We start from the raw sequence: 27,044 nt of genomic DNA, 5'->3' as shown, positions 1-27,044 counted from the left end.
AACTGATAGACTTGGCTAGAAAATGGTTATTTGATTGGAGACATATGGTATGGATAATAGGTCTGTATCACATTGGCATGCTGTGACGACTGATGTCCCCTCGGGATCTGTATTGTGTCTCAGCTTATCAATTTATTTATAACTGAATTGGATGAAGGAATAGAGAGCTGTATTTCTAAGTTTGCGGTCGAAACTAAGTTAGGTGGCGCAGTAAATAATGCAAACTTGAACAGAATGTTATAAAGGGACTTCGATAGAATGAATGAGTGGGAAAACTGTAGCTTATGGAATTTAAAGTAAAAAAGTGAAGCACTTGCACTTTGGACGTAAAAACAAGATTCCTGTATTTTCTAATTGGTGAAAAGCTGGGGAAAGTTGAGGAGTGGAGAGATTTATGGGTCAATGTACAGAAATGACTAAAATCTAGTGGAAAGGTAGGAACATTATGAAATAGCATAGTGGAATGCTGGCCTTCATCTCAAGAGAGCTGGAATACAAAGCGGTTAAACTTAAGCTGCAGCTTTACAGAGCTCTGGGTATATCCCGTCCGGAGGAGCTGCATTCAGTTCAGTAAACCGGACGTCAGGAATGATATGATGGCCCAAAAATTGCTTTCGGTGGCGTAGCTGCAGACTATGGAGCTAGGGAGAACGGAGAGTTCTCTTTGGCGCTGCAGAGTTCTACACAGGTTATGGCATCAGCCAGGCCAGGAGCACAGCTACAGCCTATGCGTAAGGGAAGACACGCCCACAAAAGCTGCCCATACCATGCCACGCCCACATAAGATGCTTTCAGTCTATTCAATTGAAATTCTGTTTTAAAATTTTTCAAAATTTCTAAAAACCTTTATTAACATTTAAGCAAACTGGTGCTTGAACCTCTTTCATATATCAGACTTTTAATTTATTTTTTTAACCCAAACTCACAATCTATTAGTCGCTATGTATACTACTTTCTGTTTTGATCATCAGTAAATGTCTAACAATGTTTTATTTTCCCTACAAGAAATATTGTTCAAATTCAGAAAGACATTCCCAGCCATATATTCAATGTTAATTTTCAGGATTATAATATATTATTCAGACCTCATTTAAACTGGTAATAGATAAATCTACTTTCCATGTTATAGAGGCATTAGATTGTTTGTTGTCTTGTTCACGTTTGATTTGAATGGACTTTTCGCACTGAAATCTGCTAGATGTTCACTTTATTTAACTTTTTTATTCAAACTCCCTAATTAATAAATGAATCTCGACCGTCAAAAAAGTCTCCTCCACCAAAACGTCTACAATATACACATGCAGATCTTCCTTTACGATGTGACACAGGCTCCTGCGCCTGCTTTCAATGATGTATCATTTTCGGACGGATGTGCTGGGCAGTTGGTTGGTAACTAGCCCAAATCTGCGCCAATAATCAGTATTTCCCCGTCGGTGTGGATCATGTATGATGGAGTGCTCTCAGTGAACGGCGTCATACCCACCACAAAATTTGCCCCATTGGCTTTGGAGGGGTGACAGCACAGATTCACCAGAATGATACCGGGGATAAAAGGGTTAAACTATGAGGACAGGTTCCGTAGTCTAGGCTTGTACTCACTCGAGCACACGAGATAAAGGGGTGATCTAATTGAGCTGTTTAAGGTCATTAAGATCGAAAGAGAGAAACTATTTCCTCTTTTGGGAGAGTACAGAACCCAGGTGCATAACATTAAAATTAGAGCTAGAGCCTTCAAGGGTAACTTCAGGAAGCACCTCTCTGCACAAAGTGTAGAGAAAAACTTGAACTCTCACCCGAATGTCGATTGGGGCAAGGTCAATTGAAAAATTCAAAACTGTGGTTGATAGATTTTTATTAAACAAGTGCAATAGGTTTTACAAATCAAGGCAGGTAGATGGAGTTAGGATACAGATCAGCGATAATCAGATTGAATGGTGAAACAGGCTCCAGGGGCTAATGGCCGACTTCTGTTCCTATGTTCTTGTATCCTTACTCTGATGTGGGTTAAAAAGTGTAAAAAGCCTTCCAATTGGAATATATATCTTGCTTTGGTCTAAAGTCAGTGTCCTCACACTCCCCCCACACTGAACTGAATCGCCCTGAGTTTTGCCCACTCACTTAATCTAGCCATGTCCCTATGCAACATTCTGCTGCTATCTGCAGAACTTACAGTGACACCTAACTCAGTGTCGTTAGTGAACTTGTATGTATGGATATTTATTCATTCCAGTAACTCATAGATCAATGCAGTCAAAACATGAGTCCACATTACAGATTTCTGAGGACACCACATGTCACATCCTGACAATTAGATTACATCCCCGTTATACCTGCTCTCTTTCTCCTAACTTCTAATAAATTCGCAACCAACGTCAATCGTTTGCCTTCTGTTCCATGTGATGTCCCGGACAAATGCTCTGCTTATTTACACTATTACTAATTTTCATCACACAAGTGTATCATTTTTTAGCAAACCATATAATAAGATTTGGCATGAGCCACACATGAGCTGCATGAGTTCAAGGGTCAATATTTCACCAGCCCGATATCCCTTTTACTAATTCTGTTTTCTGTATTTTCCTCTTCTGTACTTATTGCACCACCATTATCCCAACACTTCACTACTCCACTAGTTTTCCAATCCCTTGCATTTCCAGAATTGAATTATTCGTGAACAAGTCCACAGTGACCCTTTGTGCCTCTCCTGGCATTCCCCGAAAAGGACAACGAGAGCTCTGTCAATCGCTTCATGTGAGGAGCAACACCAATTCCCGTTTCTTCTCTGTTGCTGATCTTCACACCCATCGCTCTTGCTGAGGCCGAGTCTCATAAACTATTTATCAGTCCCAGTGAAATAATCCTCCACTATCCCTTTAGAGACTTCAATGTATCCCGCAGCGTCGCTAGCCATTTCCATCCCGAATAATGTTTCACTATTAATTATATATATGTGAAGTGGAAGGATATAAGTGAAATAACGTGTAAGAAGGATGTCACTTACTCCTTCGAAACTAATATTTGAATGGGGCAGAGGAGCAGAGGAAACTAGTGGTTTAGGCACACAAATCATTGAAAGTTGCGACGCAGATTAATAAGGCCATAACTAGGCTGGATATGCTGGGGTTGGTCTCTTTGCATCTTATTCCCCTAGCAGAGATGTCAATTGACCGGAGTCATAGATTTAAAGTAATTGGTAGAAGGATTAGAAGGGAGTTGAGGAGACCATTTTCACCCAGAGGGTGACGGGTGTCTGGAACTCACTGCTAGAAAGGATGCTCGAGGCAGAAACCCTCATCACATTTAAAACGTACTTGGCTATGCACTTACAGTTCCATAAGCTACAAGGCTCCGGACCAAGAGCTGGAACGTGGGATTCGACGAGATGGCTCCTTATCGATAGACACAAACAGGAAGGGAAGAATGGCCTCCTTCTCTGCCATGCTTTTCTATGATGCTATGATTCTAGGAAAGCAAGCAATACCATGGGATTTATTTCTAGAGGCCGAGAATTGAAAAGCAGAGAAGTGAGCAATGTATAGACCAGTGTTAGACTCACTTGGAGCACCGTGCAGAGTCCTGGTCTCCATATTATAAAATGGATATCGAAGCACTGGAGAAGGTGCAATGTAGATTGACAAGGAGGACACCAGAACTGAAAGGCTGTAACTATAAGATAGATTGACCAAGTTTGCTCTCTTTTCTCTAGAATAGGGACAATTGGGAGTGGGGTTCTGATAGAGGTCTTTAAATTATGTAAAGTTTTGACAGAGCAGATGTAGAAAACATGTTTTCAATTGCGGGGGAAACCAGGAATGAGGTCCATATATATATGATCGTCACTAATGATGTTAATAACGAATCCAGGCGAAAATCTTTACCCAGAGAGTGGTGAGAATGTGGAACTCGCTACCACAGTGAGTGTTGAGCATTTAAAGGGAGTGTTAAGCACAGATGCATTTAAGGGGAAGCTGGCTAAATCCCTAAGAAGGAAAGGAATAGAGGATTTGTTAAATATAAACAGAAAATGCTGGAAAAACTCCGCAGGCCAGGCAACATCCGTGGAGAGAAAATAGAGCCAACGTTGTCTGTTGTTATTTCGGATTTCCAGCTTCTGCAGTAGTTTGCTATCGTAATAGAGGATATGTTGCTAGCGTTAGATGCAGTAGAGCTGGGAGGAGGCTCGTGTGAAGCATAAACACCGGCATTGGTGGTCTGGATTTGAATGAGCTCACAATGGCAACATCTTAATTCTTCCTGAAGCCTCCCTACAGGCTTGTACATTCCACCACCTGCCACACCAGAACGACTGTGGTAGCACTGTGATTCCAATCATTACATCTCACCATTGTCCCTACTCTTGCTCCGCTGCTAACTTCTCTTCCATTCACTTACACACCAGGATTTACTCTTCTGGCCTCTCCAAAAATCCTAGTTGTCGACCGAACCCCAATCATATTCGAGTATCTTACCACCATCTCTTTTCGCCTTTAATCCGACAGCCTCCTGTTGAGTGACTCCTCGGCCTCAGTGGTTTCAATCTCCATGGCGGCTTCACTACCCCGAACCATGGGTTTTTGCAGCTCCAATGTACTTCCTAAACTCCCTCCATATAATATTTCTCCCCAAATTCAAGACCACCGTGCCCTGCCCCCACCCCACTCCTGCACCCCCGATAAATTTAGGTTACCTCCGTTGCGCTGCCTCTGCTGTTTGAACTCGTTCCCATTAACCCACTTCCACTGCCCTAGTCTTGAATTGATTATCATTTATCTCATGCCTCCCCTCATGCACTCTCTGTACCCGTCTTGTGCACAAATCCCACCTCTTGCTCCCGTGACCTCCCTACTCTTCCGAAATGCCATGTAATCTTTACCTGTCACGGGGAGGCCGAAAGTACCTCGGTCTAACGTCTCATCAAAGGGTTGGTATCTCCCACAGTGCAGCACTCCCTCAGTACTGCACTGGGAGTGTCTGTCCACAAAGGAGCTCAAATGTTTGGAATGTTGCTCGAACCCATAATCGTTTGTCTCAGAGACGTGAGAGTGTACACATTGAGCCAAAGCAAACTCATCTATTCTCCTTTAAAGCACTGAATTCCGCCTATCACAAAGAGTGAGAATACGGAGATATCTCCCCAGTCGCTGTTAGCTGTTGTCCCGCAATTTGATTGCAACATTCGATACCGGTAAAGTTGTATTAGCGGCACCTGTCGGCGAGCAAAGCCAATGCAAATGCAGATCACTTATTTAAATCCCTTTTATATTTCGGTAGATTATTCAATCATGGAATCTTGAAGATTTACAGCACAGAAGGAGGCAATTTGGCCCTACGTGCCTGTACCAGTTGTTTGAAAGACCTGTCCATTTCAGTCCCACTCCTCAGCTTTTCCCTTAATCCTGCAAATTAGTCATCTTCAAGTACATTTCCAATTGCATTTCGGGACTTCCTATGGAATCTGCTTCCACAACATTTTCAGATAGTACGGCCCATATCTTACACGTGTCCTCCCTTCAGCCCTCGCACTCTTTTTATCTCCCATATCCAGTCTCGTTAGCCCCCCACATTCGATTTCTCTATTATTCTCGCAATCCTTCCCTCTCTTTTTCTCTCCCACTCCTATTATTCATCTTTTGGTTGCATTATCTTTCTATCGTGTGCTCTCTTCCACATCTTTTGCGAATCCCTTTAATGCGTTCATTTTTCCTTCCTCTCCCTGGATGCTGTCTTTCGCTTTAACGTGCTCTCTATCTCCCCCTCCCACTATGTGCCTGTCTATCTCTGTCTCTATCTCTCTCCCCCTCTCGTTCTCTTTCTCTCTCTTCTAGCCATCACGTAGCTCTGTGCCTTATAACCCCGGGTAGTTCGATGTGGAGAGACTAGATACGGTGGGGTTATTCGCATAGAGCAGAAAATAATAAGTGGAGAATCAATAGAGTTGTTCAAAATTATGATGCGTATCGATAGAGTGAATAAAAATAAATGTAACCAAAGGACAAAGATTTAACTTAATTGGCAAAAGAACCAGGCAGGATATCAAGAGAATTGTTTTACACAGTCAGCTGTTATGATCTGGAATGCACTGCCTGAACTGGTGGTGGAAACAGATTCAATATTAACTTCCAAATGGAATTGAATGAATTCTGGAAAAGGGAATAATTGCATGGCTAAGGGAAAAGGGCAGCGGGTGAGACTAATTGGAAATCTCTTTCAAAGAGCTTTTTGTGGGCCCACTGTTTCAAATGCGATTCAAAGTATTTTAACGGAAATGTTCACTCCTTTTTATCAAATTAAGGGCAGCAGGCGCATGGGAACACGACCATGTCCAAGTTCCCCTGCAAGTTACAAATCATCCCGAATGGGTTCAATTAGAAGACCACCGAATACCCTCTGAAGAAGCAATTATGGATGGACAGTAGTTGCCAGCCATGACAGTGAATATCACAGCGGTAATGATAACAACAATTGAGTGTCCACCAAAACAGCTCGATTATGTGAAATGTGTGACCGTCACAGCCTCGCTGAGATTGGTTTCTAAATGCCTTCCCTTGGCGGAGGGTTCATACTTACTCTGGTGCCGGTCGCGGTGCATGTATAATGGAGACTTTTACTCTTTCTCATCACATCATCACCTGGGCTATATTAGCAGCACTGGTCTTTTAAAAGCAACCATTCCCTTGTTCCGCTCATATCACAGAGTAAAATCTCCGGCCAAATATCGGACTTTGGAAGAGAACTCGAGCTGATTTAGGTTATTTCGCTCTACCATTTGATTTCCTACATTACAACAGCGACTACACTTAAAAGTACTAAATAGGCAGTAAAGTGCTTTGGGACGTCGCGTTTTCATGAAAGGCGCTGTAGAAATGCATGTCTTTCTTTGTTTCTTTGTAATCAAATCCCGAAAACCTCTTTTGAGTAATTTCTGTACCGATGTGAAACTGCACTTCAACACCGTACAATCACCAGTGACCCAACCTTGCACTGTACACGAAAATCCGCAGACCCAATTCTAAATGTTATTTCTGTATATTTTGCCACAGATCCGCTAACAACACCAGTGATATCTCTTGATCAACCGACTGGGGTGTATGTAGTAGGAGAGACGGTGACCATTACCTGCACCGTGACCAGAGATGACCGCAAAAATACCTTCTACATTTACAAAAGTAATCAACAGCTGTACTCCGATCACATCGTCACAAAGGACAACGTTGGAACATTCCCGGTTACCAGTAAAGATGAAGGAGGGCGGTACTTGTGCCAATATAGAACCGCGGTTAAGGGAAGGTGGTTAGAATCTAATCGCAGTGAGTCTGTGACGGTCACTATAGCAGGTGAGTGACAGGGATCAGTGAATTTGTGTATGTTTTATTCAAGCTCTTGTCTATAATCATTGGAACAACATAAATGCTTTAAGATAAGGAGAGAGTAAAATAACCGAATGGGTTTTGATCTTATTGCTCAAATCTTGAAAGGATTCATGTAACGCTGGACCCTGCATTCAATTGATGTGAAATCACTACCGGCAAAGGGCGTTACTGGAGTGAAGGCGGTGAAATTCGTCACGGGGTTAGACCAAAACGGGCGGTAGCGATTCCGCCGCCCGTTTCTGGCCCCGCCTGATAAAGCTTTCCATTTAATTATGTGTGTAAAATCGAATCGCGCCCACTTGTTTCAAGGGTCTGCCTAAGGAAAAATGATCCCCTACATGTTTGAACTTTCAAAATTTAGTGCCACAAATACAGCACGACGGCATGGATTTAACGCCATTGAGTGCAGCGTCACCACAAGAAGCTCTCCAGACTAACTGGCCTTGACATATTACAGGTTTCTCTGTCTGGCAACAGGATCTGCGTGCCGCGACTGTCAAAATAATCCTGTTATGCACGATATTTTAATCTAATTACATTGTGGGGTTCGATATCAATCTCTCCATTGCATTTCGGCAGCACTTCACAAACACGGGAACTCTACCTCTCAGAAGGGCAAGAGCAGCAGGCACATGGGAACAGCATCACCTCTAAATTCACCTCCAAAACCATCACCTCTAAATTCACCTCCAAAAACATGAACTCCAATTCCCTTCCACATAAACACTGTAGCTATTAGAACAGGTCGGAGGCGAATAATTTTGCAGTGAATGAGTCACCTCCTGACTCCCCATAGCATTTCCACCATTTACTTGGCACATGTCTGTCGTTTGATGGAACACTCTCCGCTTGCCTGGATGAATGTAGCTCCAACTCAGGAAGCTTGACACCATCCTGTACAAAGCAGCCCGTTTGACTAGCACCCCATGCACCCCCTTAAACATTCACTCCCTCCACCACCGGTGCACCGCGGCTGCAGTGTATACCATTTACAAGAGGCACTGCAGGAACTCACCAAGGCTTCTTCGGCAGCATCTGTAGAGGGAGAGACAGTCACCATTACCTGCACAGTGAACAGAGAGGATCACGGTCAAATTTACTTTTACAAAGATAATCAAAGACTGAACTCTCCTCAAATCATCACAAAGGACAACATTGGAGGGTTCCCGGTTACCGGGACAAACCAAGGAGGCCGGTACAAATGCCGATATATAACCTCAATCAACAGAAGGTGGTTACTGTCCCAGTGCAGCGAGGCTGTGACGGTTACTATCGTGGCTGAGTGAAGGGAAATACGAATTGTTAAGATGTCTATACAACCCTCTCGTTATTTACAAAGAAAAATTCTTGTTTTGACATAACAGTGTTTAATATCCACAGAAACGGTGTTTTTGCTCAGATTTTGTCTATAACAAGTTACCCTGAACAGAGGCTGATGCTTTACTGACAGCGACACCACTAATCATCGAATTATAGAATCATGGAATGATACAGCACGGAAGGAGCTCAATCGGCTCTTCATGCCTGTTGTGGCTCTTTGCAAGGGCTCAACAATTACTCCCACTCACCTGCCTTTACCCCATTGCCATGCAAATGTTTCCCCTTCCAGTGTTATCTTCCAGTATTATATGCTCTGGGAGAGGGTAGAAACTAAAATGGCAGGGGGTTGGGAACCTGAGCAGGGAGACAGAAGAAAGTGAAACAAGTCCAAAGATGTGCAGGTTAGGTTGATTGGCTATGATAAAATTGACCCTTAGTGTTAGAGGGATTAAATACGTGGGGTTACGTGGATAGGGTGGGATATGTGTTGGTGTAGGGGTTACGGGGATTGGGTGGGATATGTGTCGGTGCAGGCTCGATGGGCCGAAATGGCCTCTATCAGCACTGTGGGGTTTCTGTGATTCTGTGAAAAGCAAAAGATAGGAAGGAGAAAAAGAAAAGTGGCAGTGAGAGAAATCAGCGCTTTAAATCAAGCATGGCCACAGTAAATAATAATTCCAAAAGTTCTAAGAGCATTAAAAAAACAAGACTGAAGGCTTTGTGTCTTAATGCGAGGAGCATTCGTAATAAGGTGGATGAATTAGCTGTGCAAATAGAGGTAAACAAATATGATTTGACTGGGATTATGGAAACATGACTCCAGGGTGGCCAAGGCTGGGAACTCAACATCCAGGGGTATTCAATATTCAGAAAGATAGGCAAAAAGGAAAAGGAGGTGGGTAGCATTGCAGTTTACAGAGGGGATTAACACAATTGTAAGGAAAGATATTAGCTCTGATATTGTGGAATCTGTATGGGTAGAACTGAGAAATACCAAGGGGCAGAAAGCGTTAGTGGGAGTGGTATATAGACTTCCAAAACAGTAATGCGGAGGTTGGGGATGGCATTAAAAGGGAAATTAGAGAAGCGTGCAATAAGGGCACAGCAGTTATCATGGGTGATTTTAATCAACATATAGATTGGTCTAACTAAATTAGTAACAATACAGTGGAGGAGGAATTCCTGGAGTGTATACGACTTGTTTACCTGGACCAATATGTCGAGGAACCAACTAGAGATCAGGCCATCTTAGACTGGGTATTATCTAATGAGAAAGGATTAATTAGCAATCTTGTTGTACGAGGCCCCTTGGGGCGGAGCGATCATAATATGATAACATTCTTCATTAAAATGGAAAGTGTAGTAGTTGACTCAGAGACTAGTGTACTGAATTTCAATAAAGGAACTACGAGGGTCTGAGGGGAGAGTTGGGTAAGATTGATTGGGGAATGTCACTCAAAGGGTTGGCAGTGGATAGGCAATCGCAAACATTCAAATACTGCATGGATGAACTACAGAATTTGTTCATCCCAGTGTGGCATGAATATAAAACAAAAAAGGTGTCTCAACTGTTGCTAACAAGGGAAATTAGGGATAGCAAAAGACCCAAGGAGAGGACATATACATTGTCCAGAAAGTGAGGATTGGGAGCAGTTTAGGATTCAAGAAAGGAGGACAAAGGGATTAATAAAGAAGGTGACAATAGAATATGAGAGTAACCTTTCAGGGAACATAAAAACTGACTGTAAAAGCTTTTATAGATATGTGTAGACTAAAAGACTGGTGAAGTCAAGCGTAGGTCCCTTGCCGTCAGAATCAGGGGAATTTATAATGGGGAACATGGAACAGGCAGCCCAATTAAATACAAGTTTTCGTTCTGTCTTCACAAAGGAGGACACAAATAACCTCCCAGAGATGTCGGGGAACATAGGGTCTGATGAAAGTGAGGAGCTGAAAGAAATCTGTATTTGAAGGGAAATGGTGTTAGGGAAATTGATGTGATTGAAGGCCGATAAATCCCCAGGGCTTGATAATCTACACCCTAGGGTACTTCAGAAAGTGGCCCTAGAAATAGTAGATGCATTGCTGATGATCTTCCAACATTCGATAGAATCTGGAAGAGTACCCATGGATTGGAGGGTAGCTAATGTTACCCCACTATTCAAAAAAGGTGGTAGAGAGAAAACGTAAGCTTGACATCGGTAGTGGGGAAAATGCTAGAGTCCATTATAAATGATGTAATAGCAGAGCACTTGGAAAACAGTGACATGATCGGACAAAGTCAACATGGATTTACAAAAGGTAAATCGTGTCTGACTAATCTACTGGAATTTTTTGAGGATGTAACTGGTAAAATAGATAAGGGAGAACCAGTGGATGTGGTGTATTTGGACTTTCAAAAGGCTTTTGATAAGGTCCCGCATAAGGGATTATCGTGTAAAGTTAAGGCACATGGGATTGGGGGCAAGGTTTTGACTTGGACAGAGAACTGGTTGGCAGACAGAAAGCAAAGATTTGGAATAAACGGGTCTTTTTCCAACTGGCAGGCAGTGAAGAGTGGGGTCCCGTAGGGATCGGTCCTTGGACCACAGCTATTCACAACATATTATAATGATCTAGACGAGGGAACTAGAAGTAATATCTCCAAGTTTGCAGACGACACAAAGCTGGGAGGACGTGTGTGCTGTAAGGAGAATAGCGAGAATCTCCCGTATGATTTGGACAGGTTGGTTGATTGGGCTGAAGCATGGCAGATGCAATATAACGTGGGTAACTGCGAGGTTATCCACTTTGGTGTCAAAAACAGGAAGGCAGATTATTATCTCAATAGCAATAGATTTGGCGAAGTGCAAGTGCAACGAGACCTGGATGTCCTTGTGCACCAGTCGCTGAAGTTAAACATGCAGGTGCAGCAGCCGGTTAAGAATGCAAACGGTATGTTGGCCTTCGTAGCAAGAGGGTTTGAGTACAGGAACAAGGATGTCTTGCTGCAGTTGTACAGGGCCTTGGTGAGACCACATCTTGAGTATTGTGTGCAGTTTTGATCGCCTTATCTGAGCAAGGATGTACTTGCCATGGAGGGAGTGCAGCGAAGATTCACCAGGCTGAAACCTGGGATGGCAGGAATGACGCATGAGGAGAGATTGTGTCGAGTGGGCTTATACTCGTTGGATTTTAGAAGATGTAGAGGGGATCTCATTGAGACTTACACATCTCTAACAGGACTGGACCGACTAGATGCAGGAAGGATGTTCCCGATGGTCGAGGATTCCAGAACCAGGGGTCACAATCTAAAGATAAGGGATAAGCCATTTAGGACAGAGATCAGGAGGAATTTATTCACCCAGAGAGTGGTGAACCTGTGGAATTCTTTACCACAGAAGGCAGTATAGGCCAATTCATTAAGTATATTCAAGAACGAGTTGGATACATTTCTTAAGGCTAAATGGATCAAGGGATATGGATAGAAGGCAGGAACTGGTCACTGAATGTGCATGATCAGCCATGATCTCATTGAATGGCGGAGCAGGTTCGAGGTGCCGAATGGCCTACTCCTGTTCCTATCTTTTATGTTTCTAGTTTCTATGTTATCCGATTCTCATTCGATAGATACTGTTGAATCTGAATTCACCTCTTTCAGGCATGTATTTAATTTCATCACAACCCGCCGCATCAAAATTATTCACCTCATCTCACCTCTGGTTCTTCTTCCAATCACATTAAGTCTGTGTCGTCTGCTACTCGACTCTTCTGCCATTGGATACAGTCGCTCTTTATTTACTCTATCGAAATATTTCATGATCTAATCTCTTCCTTAAGCTTCACCTCAAACTTCGCTTATCTAAGGTGAACGATCCCAGTCGCACTAAACGCGAAACATAATTGAATTCCCTCATCCTTGTTACCATTATTGTGATTCTCCTCTGCACGCTTTCTAAGGGCTTGACATTCTTCCTAAAGGGTGATGGCCAGAATCGGAAACAATACTCCCACTGGTGCCTAATCAGTCATTTATAAAAGTTTAACATAAATTCCTTGCCGTTTTACTCCATTCTCTTTCTTTCTAAAGCCAAGGCTCATGTTTGCTTTTTAACTGCGGGATAGTCGATTTTTAATTTACAATTTTGTGACTTCAAAACCGATCAAATCTTGTGCTCATAACCCAAGTAGCAATTTCAAAGTAACTCGCCCTGCGGTAATGGGGCGGGTTTGGCTGCATGTCCATCACCCAGTTTACACGCCACCCAATTATACCCTCCATGACCTTTAATGGGATATACAATCGAGCAAAGCATGAAATGGTGGCAGTCCAGAACCCAAGAACTCTCCCACCTAGAAGGTGAATAACTACAGGTGCAGGTGCACACCATCGCTTCCAGGTTCTGCTCCAAGTTATAGACCAACCTGACTGGAATATATACTGGCCGTTCATTCAGCTTCACTGAGTCAAAATCCTGGAACTCCATACCGAGCAGCACTGTGGGGCGACATTCTCCACACGGACTGCAGCGTTAAAGAAGAAGGCCCATCATCACCTTCTCATTGGCAATTAGGGATGGGCAATAAATACCACCCTTGGCAGCGACACCACAGTCCAAAGCCCAACCACACTTCATTCCTTTACTTGAAATGCGAATCTCCACGGTTTAGCAGAGACTGTGCTTTTTAATTTGGTTATGGCTCGGCTAAATTAGCAGAAATGTGAAATTCAAATCGCCAATATCCATTTCTCCTCCTGGTATCCCAGTGTAACATTTTGTCGAAAAACCCTGGTTTCGGGAATAGATCCCCTGCTGATTTATTTTCTGTCGCACTTTTGATTGGTTCTGCCAATGAAAGTGGCAATTCCCCTTTGGTAGAATCTCAGTCGTCGATGCAAACATTTCCCTTTAACAGATTGGGGTGTATGTAGAAGGAGTGATGGTCACCATTACCTGCACAGTGAATAGAGAGGATCACAGTCAAATCTACTTTTACAAAGATAATCAACTACTCAACTCTCCTCAAATCATCACAAAGGACAACATTGGAAAATTCCTGATTACCGGGACAAACCAGGGAGGGCGGTACCAGTGCCGATATAAAAGTTCTATCAAAACAAGGTCTTTGTTGTCCCATGCCAGCGACGCAGTGACAGTAACTATAGCAGGTTAGTGAAGAGGAATACAGATTGTTAATGTGTCTATTCAAAGATATTGCTATTTTATCAATAAATCTAACTAGTTTCAGTGATCAGTAATCATATCTGACAGAGAGGCTTCCTGCGCTCAGCCCTTGACAGTGTCTTTGAAGAATCGGGTAAAATTCGGTATTTCTAGTTGTGGAAAGGGAGCATTGTTGCATTCCATAGTGTGACATAGAATTTACCCCATGGAACAGACCATTCGGCCCAGCTGGTGTAAGGCGGCATTTAAGCTCCACATGAGCCTGCTACCACACTATTTAATCTCATCCTCCCTGTACGTTCTTCAATTCCCTTCTCCCTCGTGTGTGTATTGAGCGAAATCCTAAAAGAATCCACATTATTGGCCTCAACCACTCCAATAGTAGCAATATCCACATTCTCGCCACAATCTGTGATTAATTAGTGACTATCTGATAATCATGGCCACTAGATTTTGACTCCCACACAAGTGGAAAATTTTCTCTAAATCTACACTATCAAACCCTTTCAGAATCTTAAAGATCTCTATCAGGTCGCCTCTCAGCCTGCTGTTTAGTAGTGAAAAGTGCCCCAGGCTGTTCAGCATTTCCTGACAGCTTTAACCTCTGAGTTCTGGGTCACCCTTGTAAATAATTTTTTCCACATTTTCCTGTGCCTCTGGATCATTTTTGTAATATGGAGAGCAGAACCATACACAATATTCCACGTGTGGTGTAACCAATGTTCAGCAGGCTGTGGGTTACTAATGCACCATCATTGCTCCAGTTTTTCAATTTTACCCCTACATTTCTGACCTGCCAGAGAGAAACGATTAATACCACGGCCAAGGAGAACGGTACCATTGCCAATATAGAACATCCGTCAATAGTTAGAATTGACGGTCACTATAGCAGGTGAGTGAATGGGAGCAGAGCTTTTCAATTCATATATTTAACGCTCTTGGTATATACAGAAAATTATCCGTCTTTCAACGAAACATTGTTTAATAACGGGTCTTTTTCCGGGTGGCAGGCAGTGACTAGTGGTCTAATGCAGGGATCGGTCCTTGGACCCCAGCTATTCACAGTATATATTAATGATCTAGACAAGGGAACTAGATGTAATATCTCCAAATTTGCAGACGACACAAAGCTGGGTGGGCGTGTGTGCTGTGAGGAGGATGTCGAGAAACTACAGGATGATTTGGACAGGTTGGGTGATTGGGCAGAAGCATGGCAGATGCAATATAATGTGGATCAATGTGAGGTTATCCACTTTGGTGTCAAAAACAGGAAGGCAGATTATTATCTGTCTGGCAATAGATTGGGAGAAGGGGAAGTGAAACGAGACCTGGGTGTCCTTTAGCACCAGTCAGTGAAGGTAAGCATGCAGGTGCAGCAGGCGGTTAAGAAGGCAAATGGTATGTTGGCCTTCATAGTTAGAGGGTTTGAGTACAAGAACAAGGACGACTTGCTGCAGTTGTACAGGGTCTTGGTGAGACCACATCTTGTGTATTTTGTGCAGATTTTGTCGCCTTATCTGAGGAAGGATATTCTTGCCATGGAAGGAGTTCAGCGAAGATTCACCAGGCTGATACCTGGGATGGCAGGAATGACGTATGAGGAGATATTGAGTCGATTGGGCATGTACTCGCTGGAGTTTAGAAGAATGAGAGGGGATCTCATTGAAATTTATAAAACTCATGCAGGACTGGACAGAGTAGATGCAGGGAGGATGCTCCCGGTGGTCGGGGAATCCAGAACCAGGGGTCACAGTCTAAGGATAAGGGTTAGGCCTTGTAGGACAGAACTGAGGAGGAAGTTCTTCACCCAGAGAGTGGTGAACCTGTGGAATACTCTACCACAGAAGGTAGTACAGGCCAGTTCATTAAATATATTCAAGAAGGTGTTGAAAATATTTCTTAAGACTAAAGGGATCAAGAGGTATGGGGCGAAAGCAGGGGCCGGGTACTGAACTTGGATGATCAGCCATGATCGCATTGAATGGCGGAGCAGGCTAGTGGGGCCGAGTGGCCTGCTCCTGCTTCTATCTTCTATATTTGTAATATACACAAGAGGGTCTCTGCGCTCAGTGCTTGTCTGTATCAATTAATGCTGAACAAACAGGCTTACACTTTACTGCCAGTGACACCACTAATCATAAAATCATAGAAGGATACAGCACAGAATGAGGCCAGTCGGTCCATCGTCCCTCTGCCTTAGCTTTGGATTCCTTCCTAAAGTGTGATGCCCCGAATTAGACACCATAATCCAGCTGGCACATAACCAGTGAGGAAAAAAAGGTTTATCATAACGGCCTTACTTTTGTTCTCTGCGCCTCTATTCTCTGTGCCTCAATCATTACCGCCACCTTCAAAGAATTGTTTACGTAGACGCCAGGTCTCCTGCCTCCTCCATCCCGTTGAAAATTATACCTTGTTGTTCATATTGTCTCTCCTCATTCTTCCTACCAAAATTCTTCCCTTCACAATTCTTGGTGTTAAATTTAATCTGCAATGATTCTCCCCATTTCAACAGCCTGATTTTGCCCATCTCATGCGTTTTAATATCAAGCTCGGTGCTCACTATATTTACGAGTTGTGAGTAATCTGCAAACGTTTAAATTATGTTTTCTTTACGCAAGTCCAGGCCGTTAATATTTTCGATCAGAAAAATAATCTGTATTGCATTGTGAATCGATTGTCAATACTTCTTCTGTTCGAATGACAGGTCTACCCAAACCAATTATATCAGTGGATTCCAGTGTTGCTGTGAAGGGTGGAAATGTTACATTTAACTGTACAATCTCCCGGGACATTCCTGGCATCACATTTTACTTATATCGGCTCGGAGAAAAGAATTACTCAGATGACCAGCTTGCGGCAGCAGGAACCAATTGTGTCACCTTCACTATCAATAATATAGATCACCCCAAAGGAGGACATTACAGCTGTCTGTATAAGGGGAATGTGGAGGGAAAACAGCTAACATCGGCTCTGAGTGACCCGGTATATATAACTGTAAGAGGTGAGCGAGATTCATACATTCACTGTTTATTTCTTTTCCCTTTAGGCTGAAAAAGTTGTTTTATTTATCGAATGCAGTAGGAATGAATGAATAAATGAGTGAGTGAGTAACTGAATAAATGAATCAGTAACTGAATCAATGAATGTATGAGTAAAATAGTTAAAAATGCAATCAGTTATTAAACCAATTAATGAATCAACCAGTCACATTTGACAATGTTGCACCTACCTTCAGCGCTATCCAATGCTATGTTGTGTTAAAGGATTGAAAAAATTTCTCTCATCCTGTTGTTGCATTTTTCCCAGAAACACACCGGGCTTAGGTTTGTGCAATCAATTTGATGCTACATCCTCATTTTCTTGAGATGGACGTATTAAATTGTAGGTAAATGTCACTGTCAGCGAACCGCCCTCTCCCAGAACCAGTGTGCAAAAATCAGACCTACGAGATTTTGGAGAATGGTTTTTGCATTTAACTATTTAGCGGTTGTTGCAATTTTTCTTGGAATATTTTGCGGTTACTGCCAGGAAAACGCAGACTTTGAGATGTCCCTCGCTCTCGCCGTCTTCACTAAATGATTCCAAACACAGATCGGTCAAGAGCCGATGCAATTAATTTCAACAGTTGCCACTGGATTCATCCTATGCATGTTTCAATCATATTCACAACCTACCCCGTATTATCCACGATGTAACGGTAAATTTAAAGGACCGCTCTGTCTTGCCTTGTAACGATCAGTTTATTCCCATTGCAGTAAGAGAGAGATGGACAAATTCACACAAACACACTCACTTACACAAAATAATACACATACATACACACACATGCAGACAAAAACACACTCAGAAACACACACTCACACACATGCAAAAAAATTAAACACATAGACAAAAATAATATTCACACACACACGCTCACACACACACACTCATACACTCGGTCACACGCACAGAGACACACACAGAGACACAAACTCCCACACTCCCAGAGACACACACACAGACATGCACACAGACACACAGTCACTATCGCAGATACACAATCACAAAAGCACACTCATACACAGGGACTCACACACACAAACACACATTCACACGCACGCACACACAAACAGACACACACACAGACGCACACACGCACTGTCACTCTCACACACACATACATCACACACATACACACACAAACACTTACACACACTCACAAACTCACACATGCACACAGAAATGCGCACAATCTCACACTCACACACTCACACACATGCACAAACGTGCATACATACTCACACACACACACATTCACACGCACATACAAACAGACACACACACAAGAAACGCTCACACTCTCCCACATGCACTCTCGCACACACACCCACATACGCACACACAAAAATGCACACAATCACTCACACTCGCACACACACATATGCACACATTCACACACTGACACAGCCACATACACACATATACAAATGCACACCCTCACACACACCGACCCACTCACAAACACACTAACGCACTAACACACTCTAAAGCTCACAAAAACATTCCGCTCTACCCATATAGTAGTCCGGCTGAGATTCCCTGTTTATCAGATGTAGGAATGAAGAAAATAAACCAGCAGTTTGGAGAATCTACCTTACCTCATCCCCTGATTAATCTGCTGCCTAATGGGCGCCAGTGATATTCTGCTGGAAATGTCCGCCAACCTGGTTCGAACAGCTTTTGGCCTGTAAATGGCCATGCCCTTAGATTTTTACAAAAATGTTTAAAACAAACTAGCTATGAATCAATGAACTTTAAACGGCAGCGGCTGCTGCCGGTGCAATTCCAAGAATCCAATGATGCAGGATTCCACAACAACAGCAACAACTTCCATTGATAAAGAGCCTTTAAAGGTTTAAAATGTCGCAAGGAGCTCCAAAGGAGCAGTTATCAAACACAATGATAAAGAGGGACATAAGGAGATATTAGGGCAGGTGAACAACTACTTAGTCAAAGAGGTCGATTTTATCGCGCTTCTAAAAATGAGGAGAGAGAGTAAGAGATTCGGAAAGGTTTTTGAAGGGAATTCAGGAGCTCAGGGACCAGGCAGATGAAGGCATGGCCACCACTAGTGGAGCGAATAAAATCAAGGATGCTCAAATTTCCAGAATTGGAGGACCACAGATATCTTGATGGCTTGAAGGGCTGGAGGAGGATACAGAGATCTGGATTGGTGAGGTGATGGAGGGGTTTGAACACGAGCATGAGAGTTGTAGGGCGGTAGGACGTCATAGAGATAGGGAGGGGCGAGTGCCATGGAGAAATATAAAAATGACGATGAGACTTGTTGGGCCGGAGGAGGTTACAGCGATAGCGAGGGGTAAGATCATGGGGGGGAATTGAACACGTGGTTGAGAATTGTAGGGCTGGAGCTATTTACAGAATTAGGGAGGGGCGAGGGCTATGGAGGGATTTGAATACATATGTGAGAATTGTAGGGCTGGGAGAGGCTACATAGATAGGGAGGGCTGAGCTGTTGGATTGATTTGAACAGGAGTGTGAGAATTGTAGTGGTGGAGGTGTTTACAGAGATAGGGAGTGGGCAAGGCCACCGAGGGATTTGAACACGAGGGTGAGAATTGTAGGGGTGGAAGCGGTTACAGCGATGGGGAGGGGTCGAGTGCCATGGAGGGATTTGAACACAAGTTTGAGAATTGTATGGCTGCAGAATGTTACAGAGACAGGGAGGAGGCGAGAGCCATGGAGGGATTTGAAGAGGAGGAAGAGAATTGTAGTGGCGAGGAGGTTACACAGATAGCGAGGGGGCGAGGGCCATGGAGGGTTTTGAAGAGGAAAATGAGAATTGTGGGGCTGAATGACATTACTGGGATAGGAAGGGGGCGAAGGCCATGGAGGGATTTGAACACGAGGGTGAGAATTGTAGGGATGAATTATATTACTGAGATAGGGAGGGGCGAGGTTCATGGAGGGATTTGAACACAAGTTTGAGAATTTTATGGCTGGATGATGTTACAGAGACAGGGAGGGAGCGTGGTCCATGGAGGGATTTGAAAAGGAGGATAAGAATTATCGGGGTGGAGGATTTCACAGAGATAGGGGGTGGGCGAGGGCCATGGAGGGATTCGAACACGAGGTTGTGAATTGTAGGGCTGGATGATGCTACAATGATAGGGAGGGGACGAGGACCATGGAGGTATTTGAAATCAAGAATGCCCATTTATAATGGCGGCTTTGTCGGAATGGGAGCCAATGTAGATCAGCGAGCAGGAGGGTGAATGTGACTCAGTGCGATTTAGGATACGGGCAGCGGAATTTTGGATAAACTCAAGTTTATCTAGGGTGAAACACATAGAAATTGAATGTGATTAAAGTCTTCCCCGAGTGAGTGTGTTCCTGATAATTAATGCTGACTGAGATTATCATGATAGCTCCGTACTTTCCAGGCATAGGTTAGGTACGATTATAGAATGACCCTGCACTTGTGTTTGCAGTGGAAACTGGAACATTACCCATTGAAATTCTCTCTGTCTTTGTTCTTCTAGGTTACTACTTAATTTCTTATTCAATCTCAATTCGTTTGTGTCTCGCTGCATTTATCCTCATTGGGACACTGATTATTCTGGGAATAGAGTGCAAACCGATAAAGGCAAATAAACATCGTGACGGTACGTTTGAATAATTTACTGAGTCTCCGCAATATTTCATACTGTATTTAAGTCAGAAAGGACAATGTTTTGCTTTTCACACCGTGCTATAAATAAGTATTATTAAATGTCGAAACTCAGACTAAAGTTTGTCCCGATGCTGAAAATAAAGGGCCGTATATTGTTCCTCTTTGACACAAAATGCACACAGTACTTCCTTACTCTTTGACAGTGCAAGAGGCGATAAAGGCAACAAAGAGCTGACGGTTGGCGGGAACCTGACAGAAAGTGGCTGAGTTGTAAAAACCTAGCGAATTAAATGCATTCAGATTGGTCATTGTGAATTCCTTTAAATTGTCTACATCGATTATATCTGAATCAAAATATCTTTCAGTTTATTGATATTTACCAGTTGCAATTGCCAGTTGCGACAGAACTGTTTGAGTTTACTGTTCAGCCCAGTTGCCAACAATCAGAATGTTCTATGCTTCCGTTTATATCTATATGCATAATTATGCTAAACTCATTTCAACACTTTTAAAAATCTGGAACTCCAGTTACTCAAAATGCACCGTTTAAAAGGTAATTATTGCTTCACTGTGCAAAAAGAGTCAACGCAGACACATTCTTTGATAAGATGACCATCATCCCTTTTACCCAATACAAAGAGATGGTTAGCATTCTGCTTTTAACTACAATTGCTGGATTTTATCCATTAATAATCAATCAATTACTAACTGACTCAGGTAGTGGTAGCAAGGAGAAGACAGTGTATCTGAGAGTTTCAGATAAACATGCCGAAATAAGTAATTTTAGATGCTATAGACCTGTGCTAGGAAATTGCCTGTGACCTGGCCCAAGATCAGGTGATGAATACTTCTTTGCACATTCAAGGTTGGGACATGGTGGAAAAGAGAAATTTGGCTCCACAGCGCCACCGACGGGACGGACTCCACTACTGCATGTTTATAAGTAACTGCAAGAGGATGCCCTGAACTCATCACAGCCAAAAGTAGTACAGGAAATGCACGCACTCACAAAAGTGTTTTAATAATGGTAGTGAATGGTTATTGGCGTTGCCCATAATCACTTTTTGAACCTAAGTTGTTTAGTAATTTTAAGAACTGGCGATGAATTAGGGAGAAGAAATGAAGAATTTATTGCAGAGCGTAACCTCGCGGCTAGAAACTGTACTTTTCACATGAGAGTTGAATTCGCAAAATTTTATTGGAAATATTGAAATGTTATTTGCCACAGCAAATGTCCACACAAGAGCCTGATCGAAAAGTAAGTCAGCTGGAAATAAGTCAGGTGAACTGGAAGTGTACGCCCGAATAATATGTAGTTTTATGGTCGATTACTGTCATGAAGATATCAGTGACACTCCACCACTTGCTGAGCAGCCTTGATGATAACAATTTACTTTCTCTTTTGGTAGGAGATGTTACTGCAGGATAACCTTCTGTCCCAAGTGGTGATGAAGAAACTGCATTCTAATCAGACCATAGTCAAGATGTTATATACATGTGACATTATCTCAAGAGCAGTGTTTGAAAGTTAACCAAATCGGAATCACTTAAATTTGATATCAAACGTGGATATTCGATTTTTTCCCCTCTTTCTATCAATAGATTTCAGGGTGTCTGTGTGAGAGAGAGACAGACAGAAGAATCATTTTCTCTTATGATTCACATCCATAAGGATAAAATAAGCTTTTACAGCATTCACTTTTGCAATTACTCAAATGCAGTATAATAGTTGCCCTCAATGTGTGGTATGAATGCAATATTGTCTCTCGCCTTTTGAAGACGGTTGACTACTCCCGAGTTGGTGGAACTGAACCTGCATTCAAGCTTTCGTTGAGTATTACTTGTTTCAAGTTGTAACTTAGCTTCACTTGCATATTTTTAAAGAGAAATTTGAGTTGGCCAAATATAATCTGTGAATTACATAACCTTTGTTCTTGCATTATCAGCGCATGTTACATAGAATGATAAATAAAAACAGAGACAGACAGAGAGAGATGGAGAGAAAAGCAAGCGGACATACATCCATAAATGAATGAGTGAATGAATGACATGACAGCTGAATACTGTTAATTTAAGCTATGACACTTCTCATCTGTAATTACATTTTTGCTAAAAAACCTTTCATCACTAAACTTTGGAAAAGCATAACTTGCAGATCCGTCGAATCAAATTGTTGCATTGGTTCAATAAAATGTGACTCAATGCTGTTTCGTGCTTTTTTATAATGACATGTGTTGCCCAATTCTTCATGCTCAGCGCCCCCATTTAATGATTGTATCTCTCCCGCTTTTTGTTCATTCTGCATTAAGATCACGTTTGCTAACTGTTGGCAATGAAGGGTCCGAGAGTCACAATTTAACTTTGAAATATTTCAGATTGACAATAAAAATGTTTAACTTGTGTCTCCTGGACAAACCTTTAATTAAGGATTCAATTCAGAGCTGAAAAAAACACAATTTTCCAAACACATCCAATCAGCTCTCTGTATATTCTAGCTGTAAAGTTTTGTGAAACAAAACTGCGATAATTATACGAAGCATGCAATGGGCCGGATATTCCGCTGCCTACGGGTGTGTACGAGCTGCGCACACACCAGTAGGGACATCGGAAATGCCGATTTCAGGCATGCAAAGCGCATGCGCTGAAAACCGGTATTGCCGATCTGACAAGAATGTGCTTGACAGGTCAAACGCATGCGCAGGAAAGACAGCCAGACCGGCTCACAGTTCCGCTGATTTCTCAAATGCTTGAGTTCAGGTTCGTCCGAAACAGCTGTGACTATTAAAAGCAGGCATACAGCCTGCATTCTAACAGAAGAAGCTGCAGGAAGAAAGACGTTTCCAGCAGCGGGCTTGGAAGCGGTATAATTTTAACTATGAAAGTGAGCAAAATTCTTTGTAGAAAGCCTGAAGTAAGTTTTTAATAACTTTAATTTGTTAAAAACTTTATTGGTTTTGTAACTTGTTTTGAGGTGTGTAATTAATTTAAGGAGCAGCTATCGCCGTGTGCAAGGTAAACATTCTTTTGAATTGGATTTCATTTTCTTAAATGTGAAAATGACTGATTAAAAATGAATTATTTAACATTTACTAAAGTTTTAAAAATTATGCCAGAAAATATCAATTAGTTATATGTTAACTCTTCCATGCCCTTTAAATATTGTATGACTTTATGAAAAAGTTAAAGTTCTTCGAAAATCATCTCGGGCCGCACTATTCATCAGGCGGGTATGATGTGCTCCCAATCCGATACCACACATTTGCCACCATAGCCCGTCGTGAATTTCTAGCCACTCACTTTCATAAAATAACTTCTCCATCTCTGCCCATCTTCTCCTTACAATTACTTCATCTGTTTAAAGAGGAAGCCTGTGCGGGACAAAGATGCCCTTTGACGATGATGCCCTGCAACTCGGTGCGATTGTGCATCACAGAATTGGAAACGCCATGGAACAAGAAAGAAGATTGAGGGACCATCACCATCTCCTGACCAGGAGGAGCTACTACCCAGCCCAGAGAGTGTACAGGGGGAGGCTGTCATTTGAGATGCTGTCGGAGGAGTTGTGTGTGAGAAGGCTGTGCTTCAGTAAAGAGGCAATCGACCGACTATGTGACATGTGAAAGGAAGACCTTCAAACACGCTCCAAGACCAGCACTGCCTTGTCACCGAACATGACGTTAACCACAGCACTGAACTTCTTTGTAAGTGGTTCATTACAGGCAGGCACAGGTGACATTTCGTGCATCTCCCAGAGTGCTGCGTTGGGCAGCATTCACCAGATCACAGATGCCATTTTCTTTAGGGACTCAGTGTTCATAGACTTTGACTTGTCCACTCGCCAGCAAGAGGAGATGGACCTTGCATTTTATAGCATTGCTGGATTCCCCAAAGTGATTGTAGCCTTCGATGGAACCCATGTTCTATTGAATGCACCACTGGATGTAACTGTGACATATATCAACAGGAAGGAGTTACATTCATTTAATTTCATGATAGTCTGTGATGCGCAATTCATGTTCCTAAACGTGAATGCAGATCACCGGGGAGGTGCTCATGGCTCCTTTGTCCATCGTGACTCGGAATTTATGGCACCCTCAGCACATTGCCTCCAGGATACGCATGGATATTGGCCGACAAGGGCTACCCACTAAGTCCATGGCTGATGACTCCCTACCGCAAGACAAATAATGAGGCTCAGGAGAGATACAACCAGGCACATGTGTCTAAATGGCAAGTGGTGGAGAGGACAATTGGGGTTTCTGACATCACGCGTCGGGTGCCTGGGCAGGTCAGGGGGGACATTGCAGTATTTTCCACTGAAAGTTGCAAGGATTGTGGTGTCCTGTTGTGCTTTACATAACTTTGCCCTGCATGAAGGATTGGCCCTTAAACCTGCAGAGGAGTTGCCTGCTGAAATGGAGAACATGGACGATGCCAATCTGCCTGTGGCCAGGCCTGATGGGGAGGAGACAAGTGCTGCCGAATGTAAGGCTACTCGAGAACTGCTAGTAGCCAACACCTTCACGAGTTGATGATAGTGCCTCCTTGTTCCTCCACCTCCCCCACCAAGTCAAAGAAAGTAACAGACACAATTTAAAGTGAAACAGTGAACTTTTATTGCAGCATCAAAGACTTTAGCGGTTCAGTTTTGATGCTCTTAGTTTTTAACTTTTAAATGTTAAGTAGCTATTTTCTACTTTTCAAACATGCGCAAATATAATTTTTTGAATAATATTTCTAAACTGTTTAAAGTGACTTTGTTGTTTCTTAGTGCAATAAAGGCATGGACACTAGCTATTTTCCAATTTTCAAACAGTTATAATGTTAATTTTTTGGGCAAATGAAAAAGATGAAGTTTTTTCAAAGTGACTAGAGGGCATACTTTTTAAACGGAATGGTTACAAATACTTTCAGTCACAAGTATATATTTGAATAAAAAAAGCAATGACAACATTTAGCATTTAAACACAATGAAACATTAATGAATTGAACGATTTGCCCCCTCGCATCTGTGCCTGAGGATCAAAGGAGGTGGATTGTGCAAAAGGTGACATCTTACTGTGCTTTCCCATTCCCCGTGATGCGAGCCCTCTGCTGCTACGTGAAAGGCCCCTGTGTGCTTGCTCTTGCTCACCAGCTATTGCCACCTGGCAGGGTTGCTGCTGCTGCTGAAAGGCAACATTTGCTTGCATCAAGACTGGTGGAGCTGCTCTCTCGTGCACCTGCACTGTGTCTGCGCTGGAGCAGCCAAGGCCAGTTCTGCAGGATGCAAAATAATGGCAGCAGAACCGGTTTTAAGCAAGTGCAATATTTGAATGAGAGACTCACTAATCTGATTCAGCTCAATACCACCAACATCAATTCCTGGCCTGATAGAGGCAGGAAAGTCAACTTTCTTCTCATGAAGAGTAAACATCTCTTGCTCAACCTTTCAATCTGTTGTAAATGAGCTTCGATGTCATTCAATTGCACTGAACGTCTTTCTGCTTCTCCCACCTGCTTTGCAATATCAGGCTGGTGTCTGGCTGTGGAACGATAGTCATCATTCACCTCCTCCTCCACCTCAATTACTGCTCCCACTCCACCAGTTACGCCTTCTCCAATGCCCTCAGCAGCCGCAAACTCAACGCACTGTTTATGCCGTGTGTGAAACGGATGCTGTCCACCTGTGGGAAGGAAACAGTAAACAATTACAAAGGTGAAGTACGATCTGCCATATCACAGAAGATGATATTAAACACACAACTAACATTTTTAAAATTGTAGCTGGGCCGACCAACTCACATTTCCTTATCCCAATATCTGATTGGGCAGCAGGCACTATACAGCCACTACTGAGTTCTAGCAGCTGCTCGACCCTTACCTCATGCTCTGATAAATCCATTAGGGTGACAACACCGCCGCCTGTCAATGCACGTTCTCTGGCACTGTTAACAATTTTGCTCTAAAATGAATACAGAAAATATGAAACATCATGAAACTGCAGTTTTTTTGCAGAGATCATCCACCTGTCTTTGAGAGAGTGTCACAAACTGCTTTGGAGACAGGGTTGTGAGAGCAGAGACAGGGCAGCACGGTGGCATAGTGGTTAGCACTGTTGCCTCACAGCGCCAGGGACCCGGGTTCGAATCCGGCCTCGGGTGACTGTCTGTGTGGAGTTTGCACATTCTCCCCGTGTTTGCGTGGGTTTTCTCCGGGCGCTCCGGTTTCCTCCCACAGTCCCAAGATGTGCGGGTTAGGTTGATTGGCTATGATAAATTGACCCTTAGTGTTAGGGGGGATTAAATACGTGGGGATAGGGTGGGATATGTGTTGGTGTAGGGGTTACGGGGATCGGGTGGGATATGTGTCGGTGCAGGCTCGATGGGCCGAAATGGCCTCTATCTGCACTGTGGGGTTTCTTTGTTTCTGTGTGTGTGTGTAACTTAAATTCTACTACTCAAACCTGTGGAGTCAAGATAAGAGCACAATGGTTGACCCGGATTGACCCCAAAGTCATAAAATTTTAAA

At 42.9% G+C, this 27,044-nt stretch overlaps 1 protein-coding gene across 1 annotated transcript; it reads left to right on the top strand.

Moving 5' to 3' along the window:
• Positions 1-463: 463 nt before the first annotated feature.
• On the top strand, positions 464-25,066 carry LOC147086885 (uncharacterized). Its single transcript, XM_085978350.1, has 6 exons — positions 464-536; positions 7,041-7,276; positions 13,587-13,839; positions 16,563-16,859; positions 20,404-20,526; positions 24,912-25,066. The coding sequence occupies exons 1-6, from the start codon at positions 464-466 to the stop codon at positions 25,064-25,066; spliced, it is 1,137 nt and encodes a 378-aa protein (XP_085834476.1).
• The last annotated feature ends 1,978 nt before the right edge of the window (positions 25,067-27,044 follow it).

The sequence above is a fragment of the Somniosus microcephalus genome, unplaced genomic scaffold, assembly GCF_052327205.1.
Source record: "Somniosus microcephalus isolate GS21.2 unplaced genomic scaffold, FLI_Smic_1.0 unresolved_chr7, whole genome shotgun sequence".
In the NCBI taxonomy this organism is placed as follows: Eukaryota; Metazoa; Chordata; class Chondrichthyes; order Squaliformes; family Somniosidae; genus Somniosus; species Somniosus microcephalus.
Note: the sequence above shows the minus strand (reverse complement) of the source record. Positions and strands in the feature narration are given on the sequence as shown.